At 60.3% G+C, this 22418-nt stretch overlaps 1 protein-coding gene across 1 annotated transcript; it reads left to right on the top strand.

The window, feature by feature from the left end:
- The first annotated feature begins 16976 nt into the window (after positions 1-16976).
- TSR2 (TSR2 ribosome maturation factor) lies at positions 16977-19124 on the top strand. The gene is made up of 5 exons (XM_080364388.1): positions 16977-17099; positions 17915-18005; positions 18107-18198; positions 18502-18777; positions 19022-19124. Exons 1-5 carry the CDS (start codon positions 17019-17021, stop codon positions 19088-19090), a joined length of 609 nt encoding a protein of 202 aa, XP_080220514.1. The 5' UTR covers positions 16977-17018; the 3' UTR covers positions 19091-19124.
- The last annotated feature ends 3294 nt before the right edge of the window (positions 19125-22418 follow it).

Genomic DNA, 22418 nt, shown 5'->3' with positions numbered 1-22418 from the left:
CTCTCCCCCCTATAGAGCCTATAGGGTCCCAGTGCCCCCCCTCCTTGAGGCCTACAAGGCCGCGGGCGCCCCGCGAGGCCTGCGCGTCCCCCACCGCCACCTCCCGACTAGGCCGCAGGCGCCACCGGCCGGGCCTGGGGCCTCTCCCGGCCGTTCCACCGCCACCTCCCGGTTACCGCCGCCCGGGCCCGGCCCGGCCTCGGTGCCGCCGCCGCCGCCGCGGCTCCTGCCCGGCTCCGCTCACCCGATAAAGTTTTATTCAAACGCGGAAACGAGAAGGGGGTGACGGGGGAGAGGGCGGGGCTCAGGCGCCATTTTGACCGCGCCGCGCCGCCATCTTGGGAAGGTCGCCGGGCGCCATCTTGGGAAGGGCGCGTCCTCCCCCCCCCCCATAGGGTCAATGGAAGCGCCGCCATCTTGAGAAGGTCGCGTCCTCCCTCCTCCTCATAGGCGGTCAATGGAAGCGCGCCATCTTGGGAGTGGCGAGCTCGGCGGCCATCTTAGGTGTGGCGCCCCCCCCCTCCCCCCCCCCCCACGATCTTATTTCTCTACTTTGGGCATTTTTCGCACTTTATAATAATGTAAAAATAAATAAATAAATAAATAAAACGCCCCGACCCCCAACACACGGGAATTCACCCCCAAAGCTCGCTGGCTGGTGAAGAGGTGAGGTAGATGAGCGGAAAACACAAAGAAATGACCCAAAATTGGGCTGGGGGGGGGGGGGGGGGGGGGGGGGGGGATGTAGAGGGGGGGCAGTGGCACCAGTACGACCAGTATGAGGGGACCAGTGACACCAGTACGGCCAGGTCCCCTTTGCCAGGCTGTGTTAAAAGGAATCCCAGGCATGCAGGGGGGGGTTTGGGGCGAAACACGGCGGTTTGGGGGCTCCGAGTGGGTTTGGGGTAAGAAACGGGGATTTTGGGAGCAAGTAAAGGGGTGAGTGAGGGCTTGGAGTTCAAGTGGTGGCGTTTTGGGGTGAAATGTGCCCATTTTGGGGCTAAAAACTGCGGTTGCCTCATGCGGGGGCAAAAAAAGGGTGAATGGGCAAAAAAAGGGCGTTTTGGGGTGAAATGAGGTGATTTGGGGGCTGAAATGGGAGTTTAGCTCATGGAGGGGTGGGAAAAGGCGGGAACACCCAAAAAAGGGCATTTTGGGGGTGAAATGAGGAGATTTTGGGGCTGAAATGGGAGTTTAGCTCATGGAGGGGTGGAAAAAGGCGGGAAAGCTCCAAAAAGGGCGTTTTGGGGGAAAATGAGGTGATTTGGGGGCTGAAAAGGGGATTTACCTCATAGAGGGGTGGAAAAAGGCGGGAACAGCCAAAAAAGGGCATTTTGGGGTGAAATGAGGTGATTTGGGGGCTGAAAAGGGGATTTACCTCATGGAGGGGTGGAAAAAGGCGGGGAACACGCAAAAAAGGGGCATTTTGGGGCGAAATGAGGAGATTTTGGGGCTGAAATGGGAGCTTACCTCATGGAGGGGTGAAAAAAGGCAGGAAAGCTCCAAACAGGGCGTTTTGGGGTGAAATGAGGTGATTTTGTGGGGAAATGAGGAGATTTTGTGGCTGAAAAGGGTATTTACCTCATGGAGGGGTGAAAAAAGGTGGGAAAGCTCCAAAAAGGGCATTTTGGGGGTGAAATGAGGAGATTTTGGGGGTGAAATGGGAGTTTAGCTCATGGAGGGGAGAAAAAAGGTGGGAACACTCAAAAAAGGGCATTTTTGGGGTGAAATGAGGAGATTTGGGGGCTGAAAAGGGGATTTACCTCATGGAGGGGTAGAAAAAGGCAGGAAAGCTCCAAAAAGGGCATTTTGGGGTGAAATGGGGCAATTTTGGGGTGAAACGAGGTGATTTTGGAGCCGAAAAGCGGGGTCACCCCACAGATGGGTTCTAAGGGGGGACATGACCCAAACCCGAGGGATTTTGGGGCAAAACGAGGGGAATTTGGGCCAGTGCAGCCATTTTAGGGTCCGGGGGGGGAAGGGGCAGCCCCTCCCATGGGGGTCGCTTTTCGGGGGGTCCCCCCCCATTTTTGGGGGTTCACGCGGACGCTGCGCAGGGTCGTGACCCACGACGAGGTGCCCTGTGGGATTTTTTTGGGGAAAAAGGGGGTTTTTAAGTATTACGGACCCCCCCCAATGTGCCCTATAAGAAAAGGGGGTTCGGGGGGGTCCCCCAAATTCACCTGCGCTCGGGCCGTATCCTGCGCCCATTCGTCCACCAGCCGGTGCAGGTCGGGGGTGAAAAGTCCCTTCTTTTGGGGGGCCGGGGGGCTTGGGGGGGCTGGGAGAGGGAACCCAGGCGTCCGGGGGTTAGGGGAGGGTCCTAAAGTCCGGGTGTACCCTAAAATCTTAATCCCCGTACCCCTAAATCCCCCTTTTATGCGTCCAAAATCCCCCTCCACAAACCACGCAGGACCTCAAAACCCCCAAAACTCCTCCTTGAACCCCCAAATTCCCCTTTTACACCCCAAAATCCCCCTCCCCGGACCATGGGAAACCCCAACCCCCCCCCATTACACCCCAAAACCCCTCCCTGAACCCCCCAAAACCCCCATTACACCCCAAAATCACCTTCCCCAGACCCCCCAAAGCCCCTTTTTGCACCCCCAAAACCCCCCTTGAACCCCAATATTCCCCCTTTACACCCCAAAAATCCCCTTCCCCAAACCATGGGACACCCCAAAACCCCTCCTTGAACCCCCAAATCCCCCCTTTACACCCCCAAAACCCTCCCTGCACCCCCAAATCCTCTATTTAGACCCCAAAACCCCCCTCCCCAGCCCACAGGACACCCCCAAACGCCCCCTTGAACCCCAAAATCCCCCTTTCCCCCCCAAACCTGTTCCATTCGCTCCCCGTCCCCGTCCTCTTCCCTTGACCCCCCGAAGCCGTCGCGGGGACCCCCCGGCCCCCCCACAATCCCCCTGGGGGGGTCCCCCCCCATATTTTTGGGGGGGTCCCCCCCATTTTTGGGGGTTTCTCCGGGCTCGCAGCCGCCTCTGAAGTTCCCGCAGCTCCTGGTCCTGCTGCGCCCGTAACGTCACCACCTCCCGAATGTGCCTTTTTGGGGGGGTTTTGGGGGTTCAAAGGGGGGTCCCCCAAAATTAGGGACCCCCCCAACCCTCCCCCCGTCCCCCCAAACTTACTTTTCCCGTAATTTGCGTAATTCCGCCCGTAAATCTTCATCTTCGGGGTCCGTGTCCCCGTCGCTGCTCATGGGGGACGATGGGGACCCGGGGAGGGGGGCACGGCGGGGGGGGGCCCCTGGGGGGTGGGGGGGACCCCAAATTCCCCCCCCACTTTCGCTTTCCGAACTGGGGTCCCCCCATTCGGTTCGAGGGGGGGCGCTCGGTTCGGGGGTCGTTAGAGGCTGGGGGGGGGCGGATAAATATTAAATGGGGGGGGTTTTAGAGTCCCTGGGGGGGGGGGGGGGTGCCCCCAAAAACCCACCTGACAGCGCTGGGGGGGGTCCCCGAGTTCCGTCGTGTCCCCTATTTGGGGGGGGACAAAGGGTGTGAGTTGGGGGGGGGGGGCCCGGAAAATGGGGGGGATAAATGGGAGGGCAAAAATGGGGGCGCTATAAATAAGGGGGGCGATGAATGGGGGGTTAGAAATGGGGGGTCTATAAATGGGGGGGCTATAAATGGGGGTGATGAATATGGGGTTAGAAATGGGGGGCTATAAATGGGGGGGCTATAAATGGGGGTGATGAATGGGGGGTTAGAAATGGGAGGGCTATAAATGGGGGGGCTATAAATGGGGGGGCTAATGGGGGTGATGAATGGGGGGTTAGAAATGGGGGGGCTATAAATGGGGGGGGGTTAATGGGGGTGATGAATGGGGGGTTAGAAATGGGGGGGGGTTAATGGGGGTGATGAATGGGGGATTAGAAATGGGTGGGCTATAAATGGGGGGGGTTAATGGGGGTGATGAATGGGGGGTTAGAAATGGGGGGGGGTTAATGGGGGTGATGAATGGGGGATTAGAAATGGGTGGGCTATAAATGGGGGGGGTTAATGGGGGTGATGAATGGGGGGTTAGAAATGGGGGGGGCTATAAATGGGGAGTAAAAATGGGATAAAATGGGGGGGCTATAAATGGGGGGATGATAAATGGGGGGATGATAAATGGGGGGATGATAAATGGGGGGTGACAGTACCTGTTCTGGGGGGGCTCCCCATGGCGGGGGGGGGCAGGCGCAGGCGCTGGGCCCAGCGGCGGATCCGGCGGCCCCACGGCCTCTTGTCACCGGGAGGGGGACAGGGACAGGCTGGGGGGGGCACCTGCGGAAAGGGGGGGGTCAGCAGCACCCCCAAAAATGGGGGGGACACCGGGGACTTGGGGACAATGAGAGTTGGGGTATCAAGGTCTCGGGGTTGGGGACACCAGGGTTTGGGTGTTGGGGACATCAAGGGTTGGGGACACCAAGGTTTGGGTCACCAAGGTCCTGGGGTTGGGGACATCAAGGGTTGGGTGTTGGGGACACCAAGGTCTTGGGGTTGGGGACACCAAGGGTTGAGGACATCGAGGTCTTGGGGTTGGGGACATTAAGATCTTGAGTTTGGGGACATCAAGGTTTGGGGACACCAAGGTCCTGGGGTTGGAGACGTCAAGGGTTGGGTGTTGAGGACACCAAGGTTTGGGGACACCAAGGTCCTGGGGTTGGGGACATTAAGATCTTGAGTTTGGGGACATCAAGGGTTGGGTGTTGGGGACACCAAGGTTTGGGGACACCAAGGTCCTGGGGTTGGGGACATCAAGGGTTGGGTGTTGGGGACACCAAGGTTTGGGGACACCAAGGTCCTGGGGTTGGGGACATCAAGGGTTGGGTGTTGGGGACACCAAGGTTTGGGGACACCAAGGTCCTGGGGTTGGGGACATCAAGGGTTGGGTGTTGGGGACACCAAGGTTTGGGAACATCAGGGTCTTGGGGTTGGGGACATCAAGTGTTGAGGACATCAAAGTCTTGGGGTTGGGGACATCAAGGGTTGGGTGTTGGGGACACCAAGGTTTGGGAACATCAGGGTCTTGGGGTTGGGGACATCAAGTGTTGAGGACATCAAAGTCTTGGGGTTGGAGACATCAAGGGTTGGGGTGTTGGGGACACCAAGGGTTGGGGACAGCAAAGTCCTAGAGTTGGGGACATGAAGGGTTGGGGACATTAAGATCTTGAGTTTGGGGACATCGAGGGTTGGGGACACCAAGGTCTTGGGGTTGAGGACACTGAGGGTTGGGGACATCAAGGTCTTGGGGTTGAGGACACCAAGGGTTGGGGACATCAAGGTCTTGGGCTTGGGGACAGCAAGTCTTGGGGACACCAAGATTTGGGGACACCATGTCCTGGGGTTGGGGACAGTCACCTCTGGTCCTGTGGGGGTGTCCTGCTCCCCAGCTCCGGTGACAATTGTCCCTTGTCCCTGAGCTTTGGGGACAACGGTCTCTGCTCCTTGGTGACCATCGAGCTCTTGAGCTTTGGGGACAAGGACATCGGGTTGGCCGGGTCCCTCCTGCTCCCCAGAGCTGGTGGCAATTGTCCCCTGTCGCTGGGGGACACCCTGGTCACAGGCTTTGGGGACAATCATCTCCTGTCCCCCAGGGCCACCAAGCTCTTGGGCTTTGGGGACAATTGTCTCTTGTCCCTTGGGTGCGTCCAGGTCACCAGGTTTGGGGACAATCGTCTCCTGGTCTTGAGGGCCACCCAGGTCACCGGGTTTGGGGACAATCGCCTCTTGTCCTCCAGGGCCAGCAGGTTCTTGGGGACCGGTGACAACCATCCCTGGTCCTCCAGGGACGTCACCACCACGCGATGTCCCCAAGGTCCTCTGGGTGGGTTGGAGTCCCCCAGGACCTACAAGGAGATGCCACCACCACATGGGAGAGGTGACACCAGCGTCCCCTCCACGTGGGGGAGGTGACACCAGTGTCCCCGTGTCCCCTTTGCAGGTGACCCACCAGTGACATCGCGGTTCCTGATGGTCTGGTTGATACAAAACCTCCAGCGCCCCACAGGTGACAACTGGGGGGGACATTCTGGGGACAATGGGGGGAGGGACAAAGGGGGTGGGGTCAGGGTGGGCGTGGTCAGAGTGGGCGTGGCCACCTCGCCCCACCTGTCACCACTCACCGCCACCAACTTGCTCCGAAGGTGCCACCTACAAGGAGACACATGGAGGGGGGGACATGGTCAAACTGTGGACCCAGGCGTCCGGGGGTGGGGAAGGGACCCAGGCGTCCGGGGGTGGGGAAGGGACCCAGGTGTCCGGGTTGGGGACACACACACACACATGGAGGTGGGGAAGGGACCCAGGCGTCCGGGTTGGGGACACACATACACACACAGGGGTGAGGAAGGGACCCAGGCGTCCGGGGGTGGGTGTGGCACCTGGGTGTCCACGTGGGGGCCACCAAGGAGCCCCCTTGCCCGGGTGACAATGGCCTTGAGCTCCTCCACGAACTTCTCCCGCTCGGCCTCCAGCACGAAGTTGTCCTCAACCTTCATGGGGACAAGTTTAGGGGGGGTGACATTAATTGTGGGCGGGGTTTGGGGGCGGGGGGCGGAGTTTCAGGCTTTGGGGACACGGGGGTGTCACCATGTAACACGCGATGTCCTCAGGGGCGTCCCCATCGGCGTCGAACTTGAACGTCACCATCTTGCTGTCGTGGGTCTCCAGTTGACACTCGACCGTGTTGTCTCCGTGGGACGAGACCTATGGGGTCGGGGACATGAGTTATGGGGTGTCACCACGTGTCCCCTCCCCAAAGTGTCCCCACCCCCCCCAAATTGTCCCCTCGCACCTGGAGGACGGTGAGTTGGAAGCGAGGAACCTTCTCGGGGCGCGGGCAGGACGGGCGGCGTAGTCGGCAGCGCTCGGGTTTGGTGTCGGGGACAACGGCGGTGGCCTCGGGGACAACGGTGGCGGCCTCGGGGACATGGAGGTGGGACACGGGGTCTGGGGGTTCGGTGGGGGGTGGCATCCCTGGGGCTGGTGACATCCCTGGAGCTGGTGACATCATGGATGGAGGTGGCACCATCATGGTTGGTGGCATCTCAGATGGAGGTGGCATCTCTTGGGCTGGTGGCATCACTGGGGCTGGTGACATCCCTGGGGTTGGTGGCATCATGGATGGAGGTGGCACCATCATGGTTGGTGGCATCTCGGATGGAGGTGGCATCGCTGGAGCTGGTGACATCCCGGGGGCTGGTGGCATCACCATGGTTGGTGGCATCATGGATGGAGGTGGCACCATCATGGTTGGTGGCATCTCGGATGGAGGTGGCATCGCTGGAGCTGGTGACATCCCGGGGGCTGGTGGCATCACCATGGTTGGTGGCATCATGGATGGAGGTGGCATCGCTGGAGCTGGTGACATCCCGGGGGCTGGTGGCATCACCATGGTTGGTGGCATCATGGATGGAGGTGGCATCACTGGGGCTGGTGACACCCCTGGAGCTGGTGGCATCATGGATGGAGGTGGCACCACCATAGTTGGTGGCATCTCTTGGGTTGGTGGCATCTCAGATGGTGGTGGCATCATGGATGGAGGTGGCACCACCATGGTTGGTGGCATCTCTTGGGTTGGTGGCATCACCGGGGCTGGTGACATCCCTGGGGCTGGTGGCACCACCATGGTTGGTGGCACCACCATGGTTGGTGGCACCACCATGGTTGGTGGCATCATGGATGGAGGTGGCACCACCATGCTTGGTGGCATCTCTTGGGCTGGTGGCATCTCTTGGGCTGGTGGCATCATGGATGGAGGTAGCACCACCATGGTTGGTGGCATCTCTTGGGCTGGTGGCATCATGGATGGAGGTGGCACCACCATGGTTGGTGGCATCTCTTGGGCTGGTGGCATCATGGATGGAGGTGGCACCACCATGCTTGGTGGCATCTCTTGGGTTGGTGGCATCATTGGGGCTGGTGGCATCTCCATGGCTGGTGGCATCACAGACAGAGCTGCCACCCCTTGTGCTGGTGACAGCCCCATGGCTGGTGGCATGCCTGGAGCTGGTGGCATCTCAGACGGAGGTGGCACCATCACGCTTGGTGGCATCTCTTGGGCTGGTGGCATCACAAGGGCTGCTGGTGGCATCTCTGGAGCTTGTGGCATCAATGGCCACAGTGGCATCTCCATGGTTGGTGGCATCTCCAGGGTGAGTGGCACCTCTGGACCTGGTGGCATCTCAGCTGGTGGTGGCACCTCCATGGCCGGTGGCATCTCCAGTGCCGGTGCCACCACCCCCTGTCCCCACATCACCCCGACCCCCATCATCTCCCCATCGCCCACCGCGCTGGTGGCACCTCCGCTGACGTCCCCCGTCGTCCCATCCCGGGGGGGTCCCGCCGTCCCCAAGCCACCACCCCCAACCTGCGCGGCGGCCTCGGCGACATCGGCGCTGGCCCCGTTCTCATCCACTGTTGAGGAACAACCCAACGATGAGCGCGTCGGCGGGGCGGGGAGGTGACGTTTTGGGGACGGGGTCTCACCGAGGGGCCGTCCCGGCGGTTGGTGGCCCTGCTGGTCGCCATCGGGGTCCTCGGTGGTGGGTCGCGCTCGGTTCTTCTCCCTCGTCTTCCTCACCAGCGTCAGGCGGTCGCGGATGGATTTGGCCACGGCTTTGGAGTCGCTCTCGTGGAAGAACCCCAACTTCACCTGGGCCGGGAGGGAAAATACGGGGGGTCCGGGCAACGTGAGGGACCCACATGAGGGCTGATGATGAATTTTGGGGTGTCCTTGGCTTGTTAAGGGGTTCAAGAACAACTTGATGGATCAACCATTGGGTTCAAGATGAATTTTGGGGTGTTCTTGGCTCTGGAAGAGGCTCAAGATCAATTTGAGGGACAAATCATTGGGTTCAAGACCAATTTGAGGGACCAGCCGTTGGGTTCAAGATGAATTTTGGGGTGTTCTTGGTTTTTTATGGGGTTCAAGACCAATTTGAGGGACCAACCATTGGGTTGATGGTGACTTTTGGGGTGTCCTTGGCTTTTTAAGTGGTTCAAGACCAATTTGAGGGACCAGCTGTTGGGTTTAAGACCAATTTGAGGGACCAACTGTTGGGTTCAAGATGAATTTTGGGGTGTCCTTGAGCTTTTTAAAGGGTTCAAGATGAATTTGAGGGACCAACCATTGGCTTCAAGATGAATGTTGGGGTGTCCTTGGCTTTGGAAGAGGCTCAAGATCAATTTGAGGGACCAACCATTGGGTTCAAGATCAATTTGAGGGACCAACCATTGCATTCAAGACCAATTTGAGGGACCAACCATTGGGTTCAAGATGAATTTTGGGGTGTCCTTGAGCTTTTTAAAGGGTTCAAGACCAATTTGAGGGACCAACGGTTGGGTTCAAGCTGAACTTTGAAGGTTCCTCAACCTCATTGAGCCCCAAAGGACCCCCCATCCCGTGCCGCATTGGCGTCTCACCATCTCCATGGCCACCTCCTCGGGGACGTCGACGTCCAGGTTGAACTTGAACTCGATGGCCTCGTTGTCCTTGTGCTTCCCCTTGAGCTTCTTGGGGTCGTCCACCCAGAGGCGCAGCGCCAGCGCGGGCCCGTGGCCCCGATCCGGCTCCGCCAGCGCCACGCGCAGCCCCGTGTCCTCCGCGAAGAACACGTGGCCCAGCAGGTCGCGGATGGACAGCCTGGGGACAGCGGATGGACAGACAGACAGACGATGGACAGACAGCCTGGGGACGGCGGATGGACAGACAGACAGACAGCCGATGGACAGGCAGCCTGGGGACAGCGGATGGACAGACAGACAGACGATGGACAGACAGCCTGGGGACGGTGGATGGACAGACAGACAGACAGCCGATGGACAGGCAGCCTGGGGACAGCGGATGGACAGACAGACAGACGATGGACAGACAGCCTGGGGACAGCGGACAGACAGACAGACAGCTGATGGACAGACAGCCTGGGGACAGCGGACAGACAGACAGACAGCTGATGGACAGGCAGCCTGGGGACAGCGGACAGACAGACAGCCTGGGGACAGCGGACGGACAGACAGCTGATGGACAGACAGCCTGGGGACAGCGGACAGACAGACAGACAGCCAATGGACAGACAGCCTGGGGACAGCGGATGGACAGACAGACAGCCGATGGACAGACAGCCTGGGGACAGCAGATGGACAGACAGCTGATGGACAGACAGCTGATGGACAGACAGCCTGGGGACAGCGGACAGACAGACAGCTGATGGACAGACAGCCTGGGGACAGCGGAAGGACAGACAGCCAGCCAATGGACAGACAGCCTGGGGACAGCAGATAGATGGACAGGGGACAGTGGATGGACAGACAGGGGACAGCGGATGGACAGACAGGGGACAGCGGATGGACAGACAGCCTGGGGATGGACAGCGCCGAGCGCGGTGATAGAGCCGACAATGCGCCCTGCCGGCCCTATAACCGGCTTTGGGATACGGGATGTGGGGCTTTGAAATGGAGAGTTCGGAGCTTTAAAATTTTCTAAATTTCCTAAACTTTCCAAAATATCCTCAATTTTCCAAAATTTTTCTAAATTTCCTAATTTTTCCAAAATATCCTAAATTTTCCAAAATTTTCCAAATCTCCTAAATCTTCATATTTTTAAAATTTTCCATAAATTTCCAACTTTTCCAAAATTTCCCAAAATTTTCCTAAATTTCCAAAATTTTCCTAAATTTCCAAAATTTTCCTAAATTTTCCAAAATTTCCCAATTTTTCTCAAAATTTTCCTAATTTCCCAATTTTTCCCAAATTTTCCAATTTTTCCTGAATTTTCCAAAATTTTCCAAAATTTCCCAATTTTTCCAAAATTTTCCAAAATTTCCCAAAATTTTCCAAAATTTCCCAATTTTCTCAAAATTTTCCTAAATTTCCCATTTTTTCCTCAATTTTCCAAAATGTCCCTAAATGTCCCAAAATGTCCCTAAACGTCCCAAAATGTCCCAGGACCGCACCTCTCGTCCTTGTTCTGCCGGATGCAGCCCTCGATGATCTCCTTCACCTCGGGGTCCCGCACCTTCTCAAAGCTGGCGGGTTTGATGCCCTGCGAGGGGAAGGAGGGTGCTGAGCAGGAGGAGGGTGCTGAGGAGGAGGAGGAGGGTGCTGAGGGGGAGGAGGAGGGTGCTGAGGGGGAGGAGGAGGGTGCTGAGCGGGAGGAGGAGGGTGCTGAGCGGGAGGAGGAGGGTGCTGAGCGGGAGGAGGAGGGTGCTGAGCAGGAGGAGGAGGGTGCCGAGGTGCTGAGGAGGAGGAGGGTGCTGAGGAGGAGGAGGGTGCTGAGGTGCTGAGGAGGAGGAGGGTGCTGGGGTGCTGAGGAGGAGGAGGGTGCTGGGGTGCTGAGGAGGAGGAGGGTGCTGAGGAGGAGGGTGCTGGGGTGCTGAGGAGGAGGAGGGTGCTGCGGTGCTGAGGAGGAGGAGGGTGCTGAGGATGAGGGTGCTGAGGTGCTGAGGAGGAGGAGGGTGCTGCGGTGCTGAGGAGGAGGAGGGTGCTGCGGTGCTGAGGAGGAGGAGGGTGCTAGGGTGCTGAGGAGGAGGAGGGTGCTGAGGTGCTGAGGAGGAGGAGGGTGCTGGGGTGCTGAGGAGGAGGGTGCTGAGGTGCTGAGGAGGAGGAGGGTGCTGCGGTGCTGAGGAGGAGGAGGGTGCTGCGGTGCTGAGGAAGAGGGTACTGAAGAGGGTACTGAGGCGGGTGCTGAGGAGGGTGCTGAGGAGGAGGGTGCTGAGGAGGGCGCTGAGGCGGGTGCTGAGGAGGAGGGTGCTGAGCAGGAGGAGGAGGGTGCTGGAGTGCTGAGGAGGAAGAGGAGGGTGCCGAGGAGGGTGCTGAGGAGGAGGGTGCTGAGGAGGAGGGTGCTGAGGAGGAGGGTGCTGAGGAGGAGGGTGCTGAGGAGGAGGAGGAGGGTGCTGAGGCGGGTGCTGAGGCCGGTACCCACGCTGGTGACCTTGCGGTAGATCTGGGCGGCGTTGCGGCACTCGGCGTAGGGGTACTCGGAGGTGCCCATCTCCAGCATGCACATCCCGAACGCGTACACGTCCACCGACGCGTCGTAGTGCTCCTCGTACATCTCGGGGGCCATGAACTCCGGCGTCCCTGCAGCGGCAACGGCCCACGGGTGACAACAACCCACGGGTGACAACAACCCACTGGTGACAACAACCCATAGGGTGGTGACAATGACCCACTGGTGACAATAACCCATGGGGTGGTGACAATAACCCATAGGGTGGTGACAACGACCCACTGGTGACAATAACCCACGGAGTGGTGGAAACAACCCGCGGGGTGGTGACAACGACCCACTGGTGACAATAACCCACGGGGTGGTGGCAACAACCCATGGGGTGGTGGCAACGACCCACTGGTGACAATAACCCACGGGGTGGTGGAAACAACCCATGAGGTGGTGACAATAAGCTACTGGTGACAACCCACAGGGTGGTGACAACTACCCGCGAGGTGGTGACAACTACCCGCGGGTGACAGTATCCATGGGGTGGTGACAACAACCCGCGGGGTGGTGACAACAAGCCACTGGTGACAATATCCATGGGGTGGTGACAAGGTGGTGACAACAAGCCACTGGTGACAATATCCATGGGGTGGTGACAACAACCCATGGGATGGTGACAACAACCCACGGGGCGGTGACAACAACCCACTGGTGACATCAACCCACGGGTGACAATATCCATGGGGTGGTGACAACAACCCACGGGATGGTGACAACAAGCCACTGGTGCCAACAACCTACGGGTGACAATATCCATGGGGTGGTGACAACAACCCATGGGATGGTGACAACAACCCACGGGATGGTGACAACAACCCACGGGTGACAATATCCATGGGATGGTGACAACAACCCACGGGATGGTGACAACAACCCACTGGTGACAGTAATCCATGGGGTGGCAACAACAACCCACAGGGCGGTGACGACAACCCACGGGGTGGTGACAACAACCCACAGGTGACAACAATCCATGGGGTGGTGAAAACAACCCATGGGGTGCTGACAACAAAACCCACGAGACGGTGAAAACAACTGGTGACAACAACCCATGGGGTGATGAGAATAACCCATGGGATGGTGACAATAACCCATGGGATGGCGACAACAACCCACAGGTGACAATATCCATGGGATGGTGACAACAACCCATGGGTGACAATATCCACGAGGTGGTGACAACAACCCGCAGGGTGGTGACAACAACCCACTGGTGACAGTAACCCATGGGGTGGTGACAATATCTGTGAGGTGGTGACAACAACCCACGGGGTGGTGACAACAGCCCATGGGTGACAATATCCATGGGGTGGTGGCAACAACCCACGGGGTGGTGACAATAACCCGCGGGGTGGTGACAATAACCCACTGGTGACAGTAACCCATGGGGTGGTGACAACAACCCACAGGGTGGTGACAACAACCCACGGGTGACAACAACCCACGGGTGACAATATCCATGGGGTGGTGAAAACAACCCATGGGGTGCTGACAACAAAACCCACGAGATGGTGAAAACAACTGGTGACAACAACCCATGGGGTGATGAGAATAACCCACGAGATGGTGACAATAACCCATGGGGTGGTGACAACAACCCACAGGTGACAATATCCATGGGATGGTGACAACAACCCATGGGTGACAATATCCACGGGGTGGTGACAACAACCCGCGGGGTGGTGACAACAACCCACTGGTGACAGTAACCCATGGGGTGGTGACAACAACCCACGGGTGACAATATCCGTGAGGTGGTGACAACAACCCACGGGGTGGTGACAACAGCCCACGGGTGACAATATCCATGGGGTGGTGGCAACAACCCACGAGGTGGTGACAATAACCCGCGGGGTGGTGACAATAACCCGCGAGGTGGTGACAACAACCCACTGGTGACAACCCCCGGTGATCCGTCACCGCCAACGCCACCACCGCCTCTCACCGATGACGCTCTTGGCGAACGACGTCCTCATCAAGGTGGCCAAGCCCAGGTCGCCGATCTTCACCGAGCCGGTGGGGCCGGTGATGAAGATGTTGTCGCACTTGAGGTCGCGGTGGATGATGGGCGGCGTGCGCGTGTGCAGGAACTGCAGCCCCTTCAGGATCTGCCGGCACCAGCTCCGCAAAACCTTGGGCTTCATCACCTTGAACCTCTTGAGATACCTACGTGTGGTGGGAACCCATAGACACGTCGGCGTTTCTTCTCCTCCGGACGCGTCCGGCACCGCGCGGCGTCACCTACGTCTTGAGGGTGCCCGAGGTCATGAGCTCGGTGACCAGGACGATGCATTTCTTGCCCTTGAGGGTGGACTCCCAGGAGTCGTAGAAGCGGACGATGTTGGGGTGCTGGAGCCCCTTCAGCATCTCGGCCTCCTCCTTGAAGCGCTGCTGCTCCGCCTTGCTCAGCTTGCGGTCCTGGGGTGCGGGGGGCGCGTGGTTATGGGGGCGAAGGGAGAAATTTGGGGCGTTTGGGGAGGGGGACGTGAGGTTGAGGGTCAATTTGAGGGGGCAAAGTTTGGGTTGGTGATGAATTTTGGGGTGTCGTTGACTTCAGAAGTTGTTCAAGATGGATTTAAGGGAGCAACCATTGGGTTGATGATGAATTTTGAGGTGTCCTTGACTATGTAAGTGGTTCAAGACCAATTTGAGGGACCAGCCATTGGTATGATGATGAGTTTTGGGGTGTCGTTGACTTTAGAAGTTGTTCAAGATGGATTTAAGGGAGCAACCATTGTTTTGATGATGAATTTTGGGGTGTCATTGACTATCTAAGAGGTTCAAGACCAATTTGAGGGGCCAACCATTGGGTTCAAGATTAATTTGAGGGACCAACCATTGGGTTCAAGATCAAATTGAGGGACAAACCATTGGGTTCAAGATCAAATTGAGGGACCAACTGTTGGGTTGATGATGAATTTTGGGGTGTCATTAACTACATAAGAGGTTCAAGACCAATTTGAGGGACCAACCGCTGGGTTGATGATGAATTTTGGGGTGTCATTGACTAGGTAAGAGGTTCAAGATCAACTTGAGGGACCAACCATTGGGTTCAAGATCAATTTGAGGGACCAACCATTGGGTTGATGATGAATTTTGGGGTGTCGTTGACTTCAGAAGAAGCTCAAGATTAATTTGAGGGACCAACCATTGGGTCGATGATGAATTTTGGGGTGTCATTGACTATCTAAGAGGCTCAAGATCAATTTGAAGGACCAACCATTGCGTTGATGATGAATTTTGGGGTGTCATTGACTATCTAAGGGGCTCAATATCAACTTGAGGGACCAACCATTGGGTCGATGATGAATTTTGGGGTGTCATTGACTATCTAAGAGGCTCAAGATCAATTTGAAGGACCAACCATTGCGTTGATGATGAATTTTGGGGTGTCCTTGACTTTGGAAGAGGTTCAAGATCAACTTGAGGGACCAACCATTGGGTTGATGATGAATTTTGGGGTGTCACTGACTATCTAAGAGGCTCAAGATGAATTTGAAGGACCAACCGTTGGGTTCAAGATGAATTTTGGGGTGTCACTGACATTAGAAGAGCCTCCAAACGCCAATTCCAACACCCCAACCCTCACCTTCACGCCCCACTTTGGGGTCTCCTCACCCTGCTCCCCATTTCCCCCCCATCCCCCCCAAATTTGGGGGCTCACCTGCAACTCGCACCACGCGACCTCCACCCACGTGTCGGTGTCGAAGCCCTTGAAGACGCTTTTGAAGGCTCCTCGACCCAACTCCACGTCGAACTTGAGGAACCGTCCGCCCGGCGACGTGGCCACGGCCTTCATCTCCTCCTCCTCCTCCTCCCCCCCGACTTTGGGGTCCCCCCGAACCCCCAAATCTCCCCGAAACTCCGCGTTTTCCCCGAATTTGCCCGTTTTCCCGCCGCCGTTGGGTGGTTCCTCTTCATCGTCATCGTTGGCCAACGGCTCCAGGCTCTTGCGGACGAAGCGGTTTTGGGGGGGGGATGCGGGGACGTTGGGGTCCCCCATGGTTGGGGTCCCCCCCTTGTTGATTTTGGGGTCACCCTCCCCTCCCCCCTCAATTATCTGTAATTTTGGGGAGTCCCCACCTAAAATAATAAGGGCACCAAGAGGGCAATTTGGGGACTTTATGGGATGGGGAACCCAGGCGTCCGGGAAGGGACCCAGGCGTCCGGGGGGGGGGACCCAGGAGTCCGGGGGGGGGGACCCAGGCGTCCGGGAGGGACTCAGGAGTCCAGGAGGGACCCAGGAGTCCAGGAGGGGACCCAGGCGTCCGGGGGAGGGGGGACCCAGGATTCTAGGGGGGGACTCAGGAGTCCGGGAGGGGACCCAGGCGTCCGGGGGTGGATTTTGGGGGGATGTCGTGTCCCCCCCCCAGTGTCACCCGCCCCCTATAGGGGGACCTGTGGGGGGGGCAAAGAGGCATCGTTAAGGGGAGGTAATTAGGGGGAGTGTGCTAATTAATTAGGAGAGGGGCTGATTAATTTGGTGGAATTAATTAAGCTCCCACCTCCTATACATCCCCCATAGCCCCCATACACACTTAAAGCCCCTATAGCCCCCACAACTCTAAAGCCCCCATAGGCCCCCCCCGCCCCCTATAGCCCCTATACATCCCCTCACCCCCTATAGCCCCTATGCATCCCCCCATCACCTATAGCCCCCACACGCCCGTATGGCCCCCGCATCCCCCGCGTGCCCGCGCCCCCTATAGCCCCCACATCCCCCCCACGCCCTACAGCCCCCACGGGCCCCCTTAGCTCCCTATAGCCCCCATACATCCCCTATAGATCCCCCATACATCCCCCCGCCCCTCCCCGCTCACCCGCGTCACGTGGCCGCCGCCGCCGCGCGGGGGCTGCCGGGAGCTGTAGTCCGCTCCGCCCATCACCTCGAGGCCACGCCCCGTCCCCCCCGAGGCCACGCCCCCTTCCCCTCAGCCCCGCCCGGTGCCGCTCGGCGCTCGACGCGGTCGGCGCTCGGTCGCTCGGCGCTCGGCTGCGCGGGCTGCGGCGGCGCCGTGATGGCGGCGGGCGGGCGGGGGGAGCCCGGGCTGTTCGCGCAGGGAGTGCGGGCGGTGCTGGGCGGATGGGCCGCGCTGCAGGTCTGGGGGGGCGGGGGCACCAGGAGGGGGTCCCGGGGACACCGGGGGGGGGGGGGGGGGGGGTCGGGGACACCGCGGGGGGGGGGGGGGCGGGGACGACACACGAGGGGAGAAGCGGGAGCGCCTGGGGCAGCAGGGGAAGAAGAGCGGAGGGGGCGGGGCCACGGGGGGGCGGGGCCACGGGGGCGGGGCCATGGGGAGAGATTACAAGGGGGCGGGGTAATAAAAGAATAAGGAGGCGGGGCCACGTGGGGCGGGGCCATGGAAAGAATAAGGGGGGCACAGAGGGCGGGGCCACAGGGGGCGGGGCCATATGGGGTGGGGTCATGGGAAGAATAAGGGGGCGGGGCCACGTGGGGCGGGGCCCGGGGAGAGATAACAAGGGGGCGGGGCCACATGGGGAGGGGTCATAGGGAGAGAACAAGGGGGCGGGGCCACATGGGGTGGGGTCATGGAAAAATAAGGGGGCGGGGCCACATGGGGTGGGGTCATGAGGGGCAGAACCATAGGGGAGCAAGGGGGTGGGGCCACATGGGGGGAGGAGCCATAGGGGAGAGATAAGAAGGGGCGGAGCCATGGAGAAAATCAGGGGGTGGAGCCACATGAGGCGAGGTCATAGGGAGATAATAAGGGGCGGGGCCAAATGGGGCAGGGCCATGGGGGAACATGGGTGGGGCCACATGGGGGTGGGGCCATGAGGGGACAAGGGGTGGAGCCACAGAGTGGGAGGAGCCCCAGGGCAGCCACACCCCCTCGGGGGGCAGTGGGCGGGGCCTCACTGAAAGGGGCGTGTCCTCCTTTGGCCCCTCCCCCAGCTGGCAGTAGCTCAGGGATTCGGGGGCCCCCAGAGCCCCGAAAAAGCCGCCTGGTTGGCGGGAGCGCTGCAGGACTTTTTTACCCAAAATGGTGAGTTTTAGGGAGTTCCCCCCCCCCCCCGGACGCCTGGGTCCCTTTTGGGGTTTGTGGAGGTGACCACGCCCCTATTTTGGCTCCGCCCCCCCCCCCAGCGGACCTGGAGGAGGAGGAGGTGGAGGAGTTTCTGGCCGAGGTGATGGACAATGAGTTCGACACGGCCGTGGAGGACGGCAGCCTGCGGCAGGTAGGCTCCCAGTATACACCAGTATGGACCAGTGACCTCCCAGACCCCATACAGTACAACCCAGTTACCCCCCCAAGTCCATCCCAGTACACCCCAGTTAACCCCCAGTGTCCCATCAGCATCCTCTGATGACACTTGTCCTCTCACAGCACCCTCCAGTGACTCCCAGTATAGACCAGTACGAACCAATATGGCTCTAGCAGACTCCCACCCTCCTCCTAGACCTTCCCAGTCCCCCCCAGTCCCTCCCAGTCCATCCCAGTCCCTCCCAGTCCCCCCAGTTGATGGCAGCGCCCCCTGCAGGTGAGTCGGGAGCTGCTGACGCTCTGGGCGCGCCGGGGGGACGCAAAGGGGGTGGGGGAGGCGCTGGGGGCGTTGTCCCAACGAGGCCCCGCCCTCCGTGCCGCCCTGGCCACCGCCCACCCCCTGGATGGCTCCGCCCACCCCCTGGATGACCCCACCCACCGCCTGGTTGGCTCTGCCCACTGCCTGGATGGCCAAGTCCTGCCCACCCCGCTGGACACGCCCCCTCACATGGCCACGCCCCCCAGGGAGGGGGAGGAGGAGAGTGAGGAGGAGGTAAAGCGGGGGAGGGGGGGAGCGGGGGGGGGGGAGTGTGGGGGGGGTGGTGGTGATGTCATCATGATATCATCAAAATGGTCAGGGATCCGGTGATGATGTCATGGGGGGGGGGGGGCAGTGATGACATCACCAAATGGGGGGTGCAGGGATGAGACCCCCATGGGGGGTAAGGGGGGGTGGTGATGTCATCGGTGACTTCATCAATGACATCACCAATGACATCATTATTCCCCCCGCCCAGGACATGGAGTGCGGGACCCCCCCGCCCCCCCCAGATGGTTGGACCCTCGTGCGGAGGCGGCGCCGATGAGGGGGGAGGGGAAGGGGGCGGGGTCACCCCCCAACCCCCCAAACTGGGGGAAGGGCCACCCCCATTGTGTGGGGAGGGGCAGGGAATAAAGGCCCCCCCTCGAATTTGGGGGGCAATTGGGGGGAAAACGTGTCATGTGATTTTCTTTGAGGGGGGCCTTATAGAATCCATATGGCTCCATAGAGACCCCTATGGCCATATAGGGACCCCCTGGCCCCAGAGGAACCCTCAGCCCTATAGAATCTATATGGCCCCATAGCGACTCTCTGCAATCTATAAGGCTTCCCCCTGGTCCTATAGAATCTATATGGCACCATAGAGACCCCCGTGATCCTATAGGGACCCTCTCGGTCCTATAGAGGTCCCCTGACCCTATAGAATCTATATGGTACATTAGAGCTCCCTGTAGACGCTCGCTCGTCTCCACGGCAACGCGTGGGCGGAGTTCATCCACACCCCTACGCGTACACTCATTGGCTGCCTCTTTGCGGCGCCGCGCGGCGATTGGTCACTGACCAATGGAAGTGGGCGAGTGGGGTGAGCCTGGCGGGTACCGGTCGCTGATTGGCCACCGCCGCGTGGCGGGGGTGGGCGGGGCCAGGAGGCGCGGGAAGAAGCGGCGGCGATGGCGGGACCGCTGGAACAGGCGCGGGGGTGAGGGCGCGCGGCACCCGCTTTCCCGCGCGCGGGAAGCGCCGCGTTCCCACGGCGGGTCCCCCAGACCCCATTCATATCCCTGGGGGGGTCCCCATTCATGTTCCCCACATGTCCCCAGGCTGTTGGGGGCCCTGGAGGCCGCGCTGTCCCCGCCGGGGGAGGACGGGGACGTCCCCCCACAAGTCCTGCTCGAGCATCTGCTGGTGAGACCCACGGCTGCCCCACAACTGCCCCCCCGACCCCCGCCAGGTTTGCCCCTGACCCCCCCGGTCCTGCCCCCAGGACAGACGGCGGAAGCGGAAACTGCTCCTGACGCAGCTGCGGGTGCTGCAGCGACTCCTGCAGGTTCTGCAGTGCCCTGACACCCCCCCGGCCCTGCCCGACCTGCGTGAGTGCCCCCCGAACGCCTGGGTCCCCCCCCGAACTCCTGGGTCCTTCCCGAACACCAGGATACCCCCCCGAACTCCTGGGTCCCCTCCCCAGACTCCAGGGTCCCCCCTTGAACTCCTGGGTCCCCCCCCTAACACCAGGATCCTCCCCCGAACTCCTGGGTCCCTCGCTGAACGCCTGGGTCCCTCCCGAACACCAGGGTCCTCCCCCCGAACTCCTGGGTCCCTCCCCAACACCAAGATCCCCCCCCGAACTCCTGGGTCCCTCCCGAACACCAGGATCACCCCCCGAACTCCTGGGTCCCCTCCCGAACTCCTGGGTCCCCCTTGAACTCCTGGGTCCCTCCCAAACACCAGGATCCCCCCCCTGAACTCCTGGGTTCCCCCCTCCCCAAAGTCCTGGGTCCCTCCCGAACGCCTGGGTCCCCCTTGAACTCCTGGGTCCCCCCTGAACACCAGGGTCGTCTCCCCCGCCCCGAACTCCTGGGTCCCCCCCCGAACTCCTGGGTCCCTGCAGGCGCGGCGCAGGCGCAGGCCCGGAGCAGCTGGCGGGAGCTGAAATTGGGGTACGGGGGGGCCCTGGAGACCCTGGGGGGGGCCCTGCCCCCCACCCTCGCCCGAATGGGGGAGGGGCGGCGCCTGCGGAGGCGGCTGCAGGAGGCGGTGACACAGGTAATTGGGGGGGGGAGGCACCCATGGGTGCTGGGGGAGCACCCATGAGGATATGGGGGGGGGCAGAGAGGGGAGAGAATTTGGGGGGGGGCACACACCCAGAGGTGCTGGGGGGTCCTATGTGGGTTGGGGGGGGTCTATAGGTGCTGGGGGGTCTATGGGTTGGGGGTCCCATGGGTGCTAGAGGGTCTATGGGGTGGGGGTCTATGGGTGCTGGGGGGGGTCCCATGTCTCTGCCCCCCCCCTTCCCCAGCACCTGCAGGCGCAGCTGCACGAGGCCCTGGAGAGACGCCAACAGGTGAGACCCCTCCCCCCAAAAAAAGGGGACCCAGGCATCCTGGTGTCTCCCATCCCCATGGGTGGGTGTGTCCCTCCCTCCCCCCACTGCGAGGGGACCCAGGCGTCCGGGTGAGGGGGCTCAGGAGTCCGGGTAGGGGACCCAGGCGTCCGGGCGCAGGTGCGGCAGCGGCTGGAGGAGCTGCGGAGGCAGCGGATTGGCCAACAGGGGGCGCTGCGGAGGCTGCGGGGGGCGGAGCTCAGGTGAGTGGGCAGGGTTTAGCTGGGCGGGGCGGGACTTGGAGAGGGGGCGGAGCTTCTGGAGTTGACCCAGGTGTTGGGGTGGGGGGGGGGGACCCAGATGTTTTGGAGGGACCCAGGCGTCCGGGAGGGGACCCAGGAGTTCGGGAGGGGACCCAGGCGTCCGGGAGGGGACCCAGGCGTCCGGGAGGGACCCAGGCGTCCGGGAGGGGACCTAAGCACCCAGGAGGGGACCCAGGCGTCCGGGAGGGACCCAGGCGTCCGGGAGGGGACCTAAGCACCCAGGAGGGGACCCAGGCGTTCGGGAGGGACCCAGGCGTCCGGGCCGCAGGGGCGGGGCCGGTTGTCGCCTCTACCAGATGCTGTCGGGGGTTGGACCACTGGAGCTGCAAGAACAACACCCCCTGGTGGTGGAACAGCACAGGTGAGGACCCAGGCGTCCGGGAGGGGACCCAGGCGTCCGGGAGGGGACCCAGGCGTCCGGCTGTCACACTTTAACATTTCACTTCTCCCCCTATAGGATCCCAGACGCCTAAAGGACCACGGGAACCTCCAGCTGATTGGTCGAGAGCGCGACAAGCCGGGGGGGGGGGGGGGGGGGGGCAGAGCCCGGACGCCTGGGTCCCCTAAAATGGGGGATGGGGCAAATTTCTTCAATAAAAGCCATAAAAAGATGAAAATTACATTTTTGGGGGGAAAGAAAAGGGGGTTGGAACCCAGGAGTCTGGGCGCTTTAATTCCCGCCTCCCCCCCCCCCCCCCCCCCCCCAAAAGGGACCCAGGCGTCCGGCGCCGCCATTTTGAGGGTCCCTGAACCCCCCCCTAAAAACAAACCCCCCAAATCCAAACAACGTGAATCAGCCTCAAAAAATGACATTAAACAACCTAAATCCAACTGAACCGACATTAAACAGCCTAAACTAAACTTCAACTAGTTTGAAAAACCGAAAGCAAACTTAATCCCGTTTGAAAATCTTAAAGCAAACGTAATGAAGCTTAAAAACAAAGTGAATCAAACTTAACGAAGCTGCAAACACATAAACTTAATGAAACTTGAACGACATCAACCAACCC

This window comes from Nesoenas mayeri, assembly GCF_963082525.1.
Source record: "Nesoenas mayeri genome assembly, contig: SCAFFOLD_112, whole genome shotgun sequence".
In the NCBI taxonomy this organism is placed as follows: Eukaryota; Metazoa; Chordata; class Aves; order Columbiformes; family Columbidae; genus Nesoenas; species Nesoenas mayeri.
The sequence above is the reverse complement of the archived record's forward strand: the minus strand, read 5'-3'. Positions and strand labels throughout refer to the sequence as shown.